At 55.2% G+C, this 13341-nt stretch overlaps 1 protein-coding gene across 1 annotated transcript in view; it reads left to right on the top strand.

Moving 5' to 3' along the window:
* The first annotated feature begins 3496 nt into the window (after positions 1 to 3496).
* The window catches only part of LOC134174249 (retinal guanylyl cyclase 1-like), a 35579-nt gene continuing 25734 nt past the window's right edge, over positions 3497 to 13341 (top strand). Inside the window, 6 exon segments of the mRNA XM_062639028.1 lie at positions 3497 to 3535; positions 4028 to 5031; positions 5617 to 6039; positions 7162 to 7901; positions 9714 to 10015; positions 12313 to 12667. Of these exon segments, the coding sequence (XP_062495012.1) occupies positions 3497 to 3535; positions 4028 to 5031; positions 5617 to 6039; positions 7162 to 7901; positions 9714 to 10015; positions 12313 to 12667 (2863 nt within the window).

The raw sequence follows: 13341 nt of genomic DNA, 5'->3' as shown, positions 1-13341 counted from the left end.
TCAATGGGGTCCCTATGGGGTCCCTTTGGGGTTGAATGGGGCTCCTATGGGGTTCCTATGGGGGTCAATGGGGTTCCTATGGGGGTCAATGGGCCCCTATGGGTTGAATAGGGCTCCTATGGGGTCCCTATGGGGTCAATGGGGTCCCTGTGGGGGTCAATGGGTCCCTGTGGGGTCCCTATGGGGGTGAATGGGGTCCCTTTGGGGGTCAATGGGCCCCTATGGGGGTCAATGGGGTCCCTATGGGGGTCAATGGGTCCCTATGGGTGTCAATGGGGTTCCTATGGGGGTCAATGGGGTTCCTATGGGGGTCAATGGGGTCCCTATGGGGTCCCTATGGGGTTGAATGGGGCTCCTATGGGGTTCCTATGGGGGTCAATGGGGTTCCTATGGGGGTCAATGGGGTCCCTATGGGGTTGAATGGTGTCCCTATGGGGTTAATGGGGTTCCTATGGGGTTAATGGGGTTCTCTATGGGGTTATTGGGGTCCCCATACATGCAATGGGTGTCAATGGGTGCCAGTGGGTGCCAATGGGTGTCATTGGGTGCCAATGGGTGCCAATGGGTGCCAAAGGGTGTCAGTGGGGTGAATGGGTGCCAATGGGTGCCAATGGGTGCCAATGGGTGTCGATGGGCGCCAATGGGTGTCAATGAGTGCCAATGGGTGCCAATGGGTGTCAATGGGCGTCAGTAGGGTGCAATGGGTGCCAATGGGGTGCAATGGGTGCCAATGGGTGCCTATGGGTGCCAATGGATGTCAATGGGTGCCAGTGGGTGCCAATGCGTGTCAATGGGTGTCAATGGGTGCCAATGGGTGTCAATGGGTGCCAATGGGTGCCAATGGCTTTCAATGGGTGTCAATGGGGTGCAATGGGTGTCAATGGGCGTCAGTAGGGTGCAATGGGTGCCAATGGGGTGCAATGGGTGCCAATGGGTGCCAATGGGTGCCAATGGGTGTCAATGGGTGCCAATGGGTGTCAATGGGTGTCAATGGGTGCCAACGGGTGTCAATGGGCGTCAGTAGGGTGCAATGGGTGCCCATGGGTGCCAATGGGTGCCAATGGGTGCCAATGGGTATCAATGGATGCCAATGGGTATCAATGGGTGTCAATGGGTGTCAGTGGGTGTCAATGGGTGCCAATGGGTGTCAATGGGGTGCAATGGGTGCCAATGGGTGTCAATGGGTGTCAATGGGTGCCAATGGGTGTCAATGGGGTGCAATGGGAAGCAATGGGGGGGGAGGGGAGTGTCACTCTCTGTCCCCTCCCCCCCATCTCCTCACGTGGTATCACCCGGGGGGGGGAGGGGTGGGGATAATCCGGGTTTGACTCCCCCCCCCCCCCCGCCCCTCCCCCCCCATGGGATTAATGGGGCCGCGGGGGATGATGGGAGTGGGGGGGGGGGGGGGGGGGTGACCTCATCTGTGTGGGTCAGGGAGAGCCCCGGGACCCACATAGACCCCATAACCCCCCCCATAGCCCCACATAGACCCCATAACCCCCCCCATAGCCCCACATAGACCCCATAACCCCCCCATAGCCCCACATAGACCCACATAGACCCACATAGACCCACATAGACCCCATAGCGCCCCATAGACCCACATAGACCCACATAGCGCCCCATAGACCCACATAGCCCCACATAGACCCCACATACACCCACATAGACCCACATAGCCCCCCATAGACCCACATAGCCCCACATTTCCCATAACCCCCCCATAGCCCCACATAGACCCCATAACCCCCCCATAGCCCCACATAGACCCACATAGCCCCACATAGACCCCATAACCCCCCCATAGCCCCACATAGCCCCACATAGCCCCATAACCCCCCCCATAGCCCCACATAGCCCCATAACCCCCCCATAGCCCCACATAGACCCCATAACCCCCCCCATAGCCCCACATAGACCCCATAACCCCCCCATAGCCCCCCCTAGACCCCATAACCCTCCCCATAGCCCCAGACACCCCATAGACCCCCCATAGCCCCCCATGGAGACCCCATAACCCCCCCATAGCCCCACATAGACCCCATAACCCCCCCCATAGCCCCACATAGACCCCATAACCCCCCCCATAGCCCCACATAGACCCCATAACCCTCCCCATAACCCCCCCCATAGCCCCACATAGACCCCATAAATCCCCCATAACCTCCCATAGCCCCACATAGACCCCATAACCCCCCTCCATAGCCCCACATAGACCCCATAACCCCCCCCATAGCCCCACATAGACCCCCATAACGCCCCCATAGGCCCCTATAGACCCCCATAAGCCCCCCACAACCCCCCATAGGCCCCTATAGACCCCCATAACCCCCCCCATAACCCCCCATAGGCCCCCTATAGACCCCCATAACCCCCCCATAACCCCCCCCATAGGCCCCCATAGCCCCCCATAACCCCCCCCATAGCCCCCTATAGACCCCCATAACCCCCCCCATAACCCCCCATAGGCCCCTATAGACCCCCATAACCCCCCCATAACCCCCCATAGCCCCCTATAGACCCCCATAACCCCCCCCCATAACCTCCCGTAGGCCCCCATAGCCCCCCATAACACCCCCCTTACCCCCCTATGGGCCGCTATACCCCCCCCATAACCCCATTATGGACCCCCCCTAACCCCCTATAGACCCCCATAGCCCCCCATAACCCCCTTATAGACCCCCATAACCCCCATAGCCCCTCCATACCACCCCATAGCCACCCATTACCCCCGTATGGGCCCCCATAACCACCCCCATAACCCCCCATAGCCCCCCATTATCCCCCTATGGGCCCCATAGCCCTCCATTACTCTCCTATGGGTGCCCATAACCACCCCCATAACCCCCCATAGCCCCCCCATTGCCCCTCTATGGGCCCCTATAACCCCCCTTAGGCCTCCCCTATGCCCCCCATTATCCCCCTATGGACCCCCATAGCCCCTCATTATTCCCTTATGGGCCCCCATAACCCCTGATTACCACCCCATAGCCCCCCATTACCCCCTATAGCCCCCCCATAGCCCCTCAATGGACCCCCATAACCCCCCTAGAACCCCCATAGGCCCCCATTATCCCCCTATGGACCCCCCATAGCCCCTCATTATTCCCCTATGGGCCCCCATAACCCCTGATTACCTCCCCATAGCCCCCCATTACCCCCCTATAGCCCCCCATAACCCCCCATAGCCCCCCCCATAGCCCCTCAATAGACCCCCATAACCCCCCTAGAACCCCCATAGCCCCCCCATAGGCCCCCATTACCCCGCTATGGACCCCCATAGCGCCCCATTACCCCCCCTATGGCCCCTTAGGCCACCCCCTATGCCCCCTCAATGGCCCCCCCCATCACCCCCTTTCTACCCCCCCCCCCACAGGTGGTATCGCCCCCCCCCGGCCATGGTGACCTCGCTGGACCCATGGGGACCCCCCCGAGCCCCCCCTGCGTGGGCCCCCCAGGCCTGATGAGCCCCCAGAGCATGGGGGGAGGCAGGGCCATGGCCCCTGCAGGCACCGATGGGGGCACCAATGGAGGCATCAATGGGGCAGTCAATGGGGCTGTCAATGGGGCGGTCAATGGGGCCGTCAATGGGGCTGTCAATGGGGCTGTCAATGGGGCCGTCAATGGGGCTGTCAATGGGGCCGTCAATGGGGCCGTCAATGGGGCTGTCAATGGGGCCGTCAATGGGGTGGTCAATGGGGCTGTCAATAGGGACTTCAATGGGGCGGTCAATGGGGCCGTCAATGGGGACTTCAATGGGGGCATCAATAGGGATGTCAATGGGGGCTTCAATGGGGCGGTCAATGGGGCCGTCAATGGGGCCGTCAATGGGGCCGTCAATGGGGCCGTCAATGGGGGCACCAATGGAGGCTTCGATAGGGAAGTCAATGGGGGCTTCAATGGGGATGTCAATGGGAGCATCAATGGGGACGTCAATGGGGACGTCAATGGGGACGTCAGTGGGGACGTCAATGGGGCCGTCAGTGGGGACGTCAATGGGGCCGTCAATGGGGACGTCAATAGGGACGTCAATGGGGATGTCAATGGGGCCGTCAACGGGGGCGTCAATGGGGGCTTCAATGGGGTCATCAATGGGGACGTCAATGGGGATGTCAATGGGGAAGTCAATGGGGCCGTCAGTGGGGCCATCGATGACGTCACCAATTGGGGCATCAATGGGGGCTTCAATGGGGGCAACATCTCCAATGGGGGCATCATCGCCAATGGGGACCTCTCCAAGGAAGACCTTGTCCATGGTGGCATCTCCAATGGGAACGTCAATGGGGACATCTTCAATGGGGACATTAATGGGGACAACATCTTCAATGGGGACATCAATGGGTGCGTCATCTCCAATGATGGCGTCTCCAATGGGGACATCATCAGTGGGGACATCTTCAATGGGGACATCGGTGGTGGCATCTCCGATGGTGGCATCTCCAATGGGGACATCTTCAATGGGGACATCTCCAATGGGAGCATCAATGGGGACATCTTCAATGGGGACATTGATGGTGGCATCTCCAATGGTGGCATCTCCAATGGTGGCATCTCCAATGGGGACATCTCCAATGGGAGCATCAATGCGGACATCTTCAATGGGGACATCGACGGTGGCATCTCCAATGGGGACATCTCCAATGGGAGCATCAATGGGGACATCTTCAATGGGGACATCGATGGTGGCATCTCCAATGGTGGCATCTCCAATGGGGACATCTCCAATGGGAGCATCAATGGGGACATCTTCAATGGGGACATCGATGGTGGCATCTCCAATGGTGGCATCTCCAATGGTGGCATCTCCAATGGGGACATCGTTGGAGGCATCTCCAATGGTGGCCTCTCCAACGGGGACATCGCCAATGGTGGCATCTCTCTGAAGAGCTCTACCTCCCCTAGTGGTGGCACCTCCAACACTCACAGTGCCACCCATGCCAATGGCGTCTCCAATGGCGGCGTCTCCACCAGGGACATCTCCAACGATGACACCTCCAATGGTGGCATCTCCTACAATGGCTTCTCCAATGGCAACACCTCCAAGAGCATCGTCTCCAATGGGGGTTGCATCTCCAATGACGTCACCTCCAATGACGCCACCTCCAATGGTGGCATCTCCAACGGGAGCACCAATAGGGGCATCCCCAATGGCTGCATCTCCAATGGCATCACCTCCAACAACAGCATCTCCAATGGGAGCATCAATGGGGACATCTTCAATGGTTGCATCTCCAATGGGAGCATCAATGGGGACATCTTCAATGGTTGCATCTCCAATGATGGCATCGCCAATGAGAGCGTCAATGGGGCGTTCAATGGTTGCATCTTCAATGGTTGCATCTCCAATGGGAGCATCAATGGGGACATCTTCAATGGTTGCATCTCCAATGATGGCATCGCCAATGGGAGCATCAATGGGGACATCTTCAATGGTTGCATCTCCAACGATGGCATCGCCAATGGGAGCGTCAATGGGGACATCTTCAATGGTTGCATCTCCAATGATGGCATCGCCAATGGGAGCGTCAATGGGGACATCTCCAATGATGCCATCTCCAATGGGAACATCATTGGGGGTGTCTCCAACGGCATTACCGCCTGCAACAGCATCGTCAATGATGGCATCTCCAACGGTGGCATCTCCAATGGAGGCATCTCCAATGGTTGCATCTCCAATGATGGCATCTCCAACGGCATCACCTCCAACGGCATCACCTCCAACAACAGCATCTCCAATGGTGGCATCTCCAATGGTGGCATCTCCAATGGGAGCATCAATGGGGGCATCTCCAATGGCTGCCCCTCCAACAACGACGTCGCCAATGGTGGCAGCAATGGGGACATCTCCAACGGTTGCATCTCCAACGATGGCATCTCCAATGGGAGCATCAATGGGGGCATCTCCAACAATGGCATCTCCAATGGTGGCATCTCCAATGGGAGCATCAACGGGGACATCAATGGGGACATCTCCAATGGTTGCATCTCCAACGATGGCATCTCCAATGGTTGCATCTCCAACGATGGCATCTCCAATGGGAAGATCAACGGGGACATCAATGGGGGCATCTCCAACGATGGCATCTCCAATGGGAAGATCAATGGGGACATCAATGGTTGCATCTCCAACGATGGCATCTCCAATGGTTGCATCTCCAATGGTGTCATCTCCAATGGGAGCCTCAACGGGGGCATCAATGGGGACATCTCCAATGGTTGCATCTCCAACGATGGCATCTCCAATGGGAAGATCAACGGGGACATCAATGGTTGCATCTCCAACGATGGCATCTCCAATGGTTGCATCTCCAATGGTTGCATCTCCAATGGTGTCATCTGCAATGGGAGCCTCAACGGGGGCATCAATGGGGACATCTCCAACGATGGCATCTCCAATGGGAAGATCAATGGGGACATCAATGGTTGCATCTCCAACGATGGCATCTCCAATGGGAAGATCAATGGGGACATCTCCAATGGTTGCATCTCCAACGATGGCATCTCCAATGGGAAGATCAATGGGGACATCTCCAATGGTTGCATCTCCAACGATGGCATCTCCAATGGTTGCATCTCCAACGATGGCATCTCCAATGGGAAGATCAACGGGGACATCAATGGTTGCATCTCCAACGATGGCATCTCCAATGGTTGCATCTCCAACGATGGCATCTCCAATGGTTGCATCTCCAACGATGGCATCTCCAATGGGAAGATCAATGGGGACATCAATGGGGGCATCTCCAACGATGGCATCTCCAATGGGAAGATCAACGGGGACATCAATGGGGGCATCTCCAACGATGGCATCTCCAACGATGGCATCTCCAATGGGAAGATCAATGGGGACATCTCCAATGGTGGCATCTCCAATGGGAGCCTCAACGGTGACATCAATGGGGACATCTCCAATGGTTGCATCTCCAATGGGAAGATCAATGGGGACATCTCCAATGGTTGCATCTCCAACGATGGCATCTCCAATGGGAAGATCAACGGGGACATCAATGGGGGCATCTCCAACGATGGCATCTCCAATGGGAAGATCAACGGGGACATCAATGGTTGCATCTCCAACGATGGCATCTCCAATGGGAAGATCAATGGGGACATCTCCAATGGTTGCATCTCCAACGATGGCATCTCCAACGGGAGCCTCAATGGGGGCACCCATGGGGACACCTCCACCGGCTGCCCCTCCACCGCCGCCCCCCTCTCCCCCCTCTTCCTCCTCCACCTCTCCCACCACCCCCGGTGGCCCTTCCCCCACCCCTTCCCCTTCCTCTTCCTCCTCCTCCTCCTCCCTTCCCCCCCCACCCACGCCGCCACCTTCAAGGTTGGGGTCATGGGGCCCTGGTCCTGCGACCCCATCTTGGCCCGGGCCCACCCGGAGCTGGCCTCTCGCTTGGCCACCTCCCGCCTCAACGGGGACCCCAACTACAACCAAGCCTATTGGTGGGACGCCGTGGTCCTCTCGGAAGCTTGCTCCACCCCCCAAGCCACCATGGGGCTCCTCAACGTCGAGCGCTACGCTTCCTCCTTGGTGGGCCCCATCAACCCGGGCACTTGTGGGGCAGCCGCCCTCCTTATGGCCGCTTGGAACAAGCCCTTGGTGGCCTGGAGCTGCTTAGGGGGCACGGGCGACGGGGAGGGGTTGGAGACGTTGGTGCCCCCCATGCCGGGGGCGGTGGAGGTGCTGCACGCGGTGTTGAGCTTCTTTCGCTGGGCCCACGTGGCCGTGGTGGCCGCCCCACAGGACCCATGGAGGGAAGTGGGGCAAGGGGTGGCCCAAGGGTTGAGGGCCAAGGGTTTGCCCGTGAGCGTGGTGGCCGTGGCCGGGGCCGAGGAAGAGGAGGCGAAGGAGGCGTTGAGGAAGGTGAAGAGGGCGGATGGAGTGAGAGGTGAGGGGCGTGGGGATGTGGGAGGGGGGTGGGGGGGTGATGGGGGGGATGGGGGGTGGAGGATGGGGATGGAGGATGATGGTGATGGTGATGGAGGATGATGGTGATGGAGGATGGGTGGTGATGATGATGACGGATGATGATGGATGATGATGATGGATGATGATGATGGATAATGGGTGATGATGATGATGGATGATGATGATGGATAATGGGTGATGATGATGGATAATGGGTGATGATGATGGATAATGGGTGATGATGATGATGATGGATGATGATGATGGATAATGGGTGGTGATGATGATGGAGGATGATGATGATGGTGATGGATGATGGGTGATGGATGATGATGGATGATGACAATGATGATCGATGATGATGATGATGGAGGAGGAGGATCATGATGATGATGATGGATGATGATGGATGATGATGGTGACGGATAATGGGCGAGGATGATGATGGATGATGATGACAATGATGATTGATGGTGATGGATGATGATGATGGATGGATGATGACAATGGATGGATGACGATGATGATGATGGATGGATGACGATGGATGGATGACGATGATGATGATGGATGGATGACGATGGATGGATGACGATGATGATGGATGGATGACGATGCTGACGACGACGATGATGATGATGATGATGGATGGATTATTGATGACGATGGACGGATGACGACGATGACGATGATGACGATGATGATGATGACAATGATGATTGATGATGATGGATGGATGACAATGACGATGGATGATGATGGATGGATGATTGATGACGATGGATGGATGATTGATGACGATGGATGGATGACGATGATGACAATGATGATGACGATGGATGATGACAATGATGATTGATGATGATGGATGGATGATTGATGACGATGGATGGATGATTGATGACGATGGATGGATGACGACGATGACGATGATGACAATGGATGATGACAATGATGATTGATGGTTGGATGGATGACAATGACGTTGGATGGATGATGACGATGACGATGATGATGACGATGAATGGATGACGATGATGACGATGAATGGATGACGATGATGACGATGATGATGACGATGGATGATGACGATGATGATGGATGATGATGGATGGATGATTGATGACGATGACGATGGATGACGATGGATGGATGATGATGATGACGATGGATGGATGACGATGATGACGATGATGATGACGATGGATGATGACAATGATGATTGATGATGATGGATGGATGATTGATGACGATGGATGGATGATTGATGACGATGGACGGATGACGACGATGACGATGATGACAATGGATGATGACAATGATGATTGATGGATGGATGGATGACGATGACGATGGATGATGATGGATGGATGATTGATGACGATGGATGGATGATTGATGACGTTGGATGGATGATGACGATGACGATGATGATGACGATGAATGGATGACGATGATGACGATGATGATGACGATGGATGATGACGATGATGATTGATGATGATGGATGGATGACGATGACGATGGATGATGATGGATGGATGATTGATGACGATGGATGGATGATTGATGACGATGAATGGATGACGATGATGACGATGATGATGACGATGGATGATGACAATGATGATTGATGATGATGGATGGATGATTGATGACAATGGATGGATGACGATGGATGATGATGGATGGATGATTGATGACGATGAATGGATGATTGATGACGATGATGATGATGATGACGACGCCGATGACGCCGCCGCCGTCCGTGCCGACGGCGCTGTCCCCGCAGTGGTGCTGATGTGCATGCACTCGGTGCTGCTGGGCGGTGAGGAGCAGAAAGTCCTCCTGGAGACGGCCGAGGACATGGGCATGGCCGACGGCTCCTTCGTCTTCATCCCCTACGACACCCTCACCTTCCCCCTGCCCTACCAGAGCCTCGCCTACCCCGGCTTGGCCAACAGCACCCGCCTGCGCCGCGCCCACGACGCCGTCCTCACCATCACCATGGACTCGCCCCACGGCTCCTTCCACCAAGCCCTGCTCCGGGCCCAGGAGGCCAATGAGGTCCCTGCTTACATCGATCCCATGCAGGTGTGGGGCAGGGTTATGGGGGGGGGGGGAGTGGGGGGGGGGTGGGGCTATGGGGGGAGGGACATGGCTATGGGGTGGAGGGCAGGGATATGGGGTGGAGGGCATGTCTATGGGGTGGAAGCAGGGATATGGGGTGGAGGGTACGTCTATGGGGTGGAGGTCAGGGCTATAGGGTGGAGAGCATGTCTATGGGGTGAGGGGCAGGGCTATGGGGTGAGGGGCAGGGCTATGGGGTGTAGGGGAGGGCTATGGGGTGAGGGACACCTCTGTGGAGTATCATCTCTATGGGGTGAAGGACGTCTCTATTGGGTGAGGGAAAGGTCGATGGGGTGTGGAGCAGGTCTGTGGGGTGAGGAACACGTCTATGGGGTGAGGGACATCTCTGTGGGGTAACATCTCCATGGGGTGAAGGACATTTCTATGGGGTGAGGGAAAGGTCTATGGGGTGTGGAGCAGGTCTATGGGGTGAGGGACATCTCTATGGGGGGTAGGGTAAGTCTATGGGGTGTAGGGGAGGTCTATGGGGTGAGGGAAAGGTCTATGGGGTGTAGGGCATGTCTGTGGGGTGAGGGACACATCTATGGGGTGAGGGACACCTCTATGGGGAGAAGGACACATCTATGGGGTGGGAATGGGATCTACAGAGATGGGTGATGGATTGGTTGTAGGATGGGGCAGTTAGAGGAGAACTTGGCCAATGGGACTCAAGTGGAGATGACCATGGCCAATGGCATTGAATGGTGATGACCATGGCCAACATCATTGGGTAGAGATGACCACGGCCAACACCATTGGGTAGAGATGACCATGGCCAACATCATTGAGTAGAGATGACCATGGCCAACATCATTGAGTAGAGATGACCATGGCCAATAGCATTGGATGTTGATGACCATGGTCAATGGCATTGGGTAGAGATAACCATGGCCAACGTCATTGGGTAGAGATGACCATGGCCAACATCATTGAGTAGAGATGACCATGGCCAACATCATTGGGTAGAGATAACCATGGCCAACATCATTGAGTAGAAATGACCATGGCCAATAGCATTGGATGTTGATGGCCATGGCCAACATCATTGAGTAGAGATGACCATGGCCAACATCATTGAGTAGAGATGACCATGGCCAATAGCATTGGATGTTGATGACCTTGGTCAATGGCATTGAGTAGAGATGACCATGGCCAATAGCATTGGATGTTGATGACCATGGCCAACATCACTGGGTAGAGATGACCATGGCCAACACCATTGAGTAGAGATGACCATGGCCAATGTCATTGGGTAGAGATAACCATGGCCAACGTCATTGGGTAGAGATAACCATGGCCAATAGCATTGGATGTTGATGACTATGGCCAATAGCATTGAGTAGAGATGACCATGGCCAATAGCATTGGATGTTGATGACCATGGCCAACATCATGGAGTAGAGATGACCATGGCCGACATCATTGGGTAGAGATGACCATGGCCAACATCATTGAGTAGAGATGACCATGGCCAACATCATTGAGTAGAGATGACCATGGCCAACATCATTGGGTAGAGATGACCATGGCCAACATCATTGAGTAGAGATGACCATGGCCAACATCATTGAGTAGAGATGACCATGGCCAATAGCATTGGATGTTGATGACCATGGCCAACATCATTGAGTAGAGATGACCATGGCCAATAGCATTGGATGTTGATGGCCATGGTCAGTGGCATTGAGTAGAGATGACCATGGCCAATAGCATTGGATGTTGATGACCATGGCCAACATCACTGGGTAGAGATGACCATGGCCAACATCATTGAGTAGAGATGACCATGGCCAATGTCATTGGGTAGAGATGACCATGGCCAACGTCATTGGGTAGAGATAACCATGGCCAATAGCATTGGATGTTGATGACCATGGCCAACATCATTGAGTAGAGATGACCATGGCCGACATCATTGGGTAGAGATGACCATGGCCAACATCATTGAGTAGAGATGACCATGGCCAACATCACTGAGTAGAGATGACCATGGCCAACATCATTGGGTAGAGGTGACCATGGCCAACATCATTGAGTAGAGATGACCATGGCCAACATCATTGAGTAGAGATGACCATGGCCAACATCATTGAGTAGAGATGACCATGGCCAACCTCATTGAGTAGAGATGACCACGACCACCACCCTTGACCCACAGCAACCCCAACCGACCCCATTCCCATACCCTCCACCTCCTGCCGCTCCCTCACCCCATTGACACACACCCCCCCTCCCCTTCCCTTGTCGTCCCCCCCCCATAGGTCCACCCTCTCTTCGCCACCATCTACAACTCCATCTTCGTGCTGGCGGCGGCGGTGGAGGCCGCGCGCCGCGCGGGCCGTTGGGTGATGGGCACCAGCGTGGCCCAGAGCTTCCACGACCTCCACGTCGATGGCTTCTGCCAAAGCTTCTCCATTGACCAGGATGGGGCCGTCAGGGTCCCCTACGTGGTGCTGGACACCGACGGCCAAGGGGACCGGTTGTGGCCGGTCTATGGGTTGGAGCCGGGGACGAGAGGCCTGAGCCAACGGGAACGTGCCCCACATTGGCCGCGCAGCTCCAGCCCCGGCACCGACGCCGGGTGTTGGTTCGAGACGGGCTCCATCTGTAATGGGGGTGAGGGGGGGGGTGTGGGTCTGGTAGAGTCATCATGCAGCCATTATGTATCATCCATCCATCATCCATCATCATCAGGCATCATCCATCCATCTACATCATCATCATCCATCCATCCTCATCATTATCATCTCCATCCGTCATCATCCATCCATCCATCATCATCATCACCATCATCATCCATCCACCTCCATCCATCATCCATCCATCCATCATCATCATCACCATCATCATCCATCCACCTCCATCCATCATCCATCCATCCATCATCATCATCACCATCATCACGCATCCACCTCCATCCACCATCATCCATCCATCATCATCATCATCCATCCACCTCCATCCATCATCATCCATCCATTATCATCATCACCATCATCATCCATCCACCTCCACCCATCCATCCATCCATCATCATCATCATCATCATCCATCCACCATCATCCATCATCATCCATCCATCATCATCATCATCCATCCATCATCCATCCACCTCCATCCATCATCCATCCATCATCATCATCATCCATCCACCTCCATCCATCATCATCCATCCATTATCATCATCATCATCATCATCATCATCATCCATCCACCTCCATCCACCATCATCCACCCATTATCATCATCATCACCATCATCATCCATCCACCATCATCCATCCATCTATC

This window comes from Pezoporus occidentalis, unplaced genomic scaffold, assembly GCF_034315485.1.
Source record: "Pezoporus occidentalis ecotype Australia unplaced genomic scaffold, CSIRO_AGI_Poc_V1 ctg591, whole genome shotgun sequence".
NCBI classification, from domain to species: domain Eukaryota; kingdom Metazoa; phylum Chordata; class Aves; order Psittaciformes; family Psittacidae; genus Pezoporus; species Pezoporus occidentalis.
Note: the sequence above shows the minus strand (reverse complement) of the source record. Positions and strands in the feature narration are given on the sequence as shown.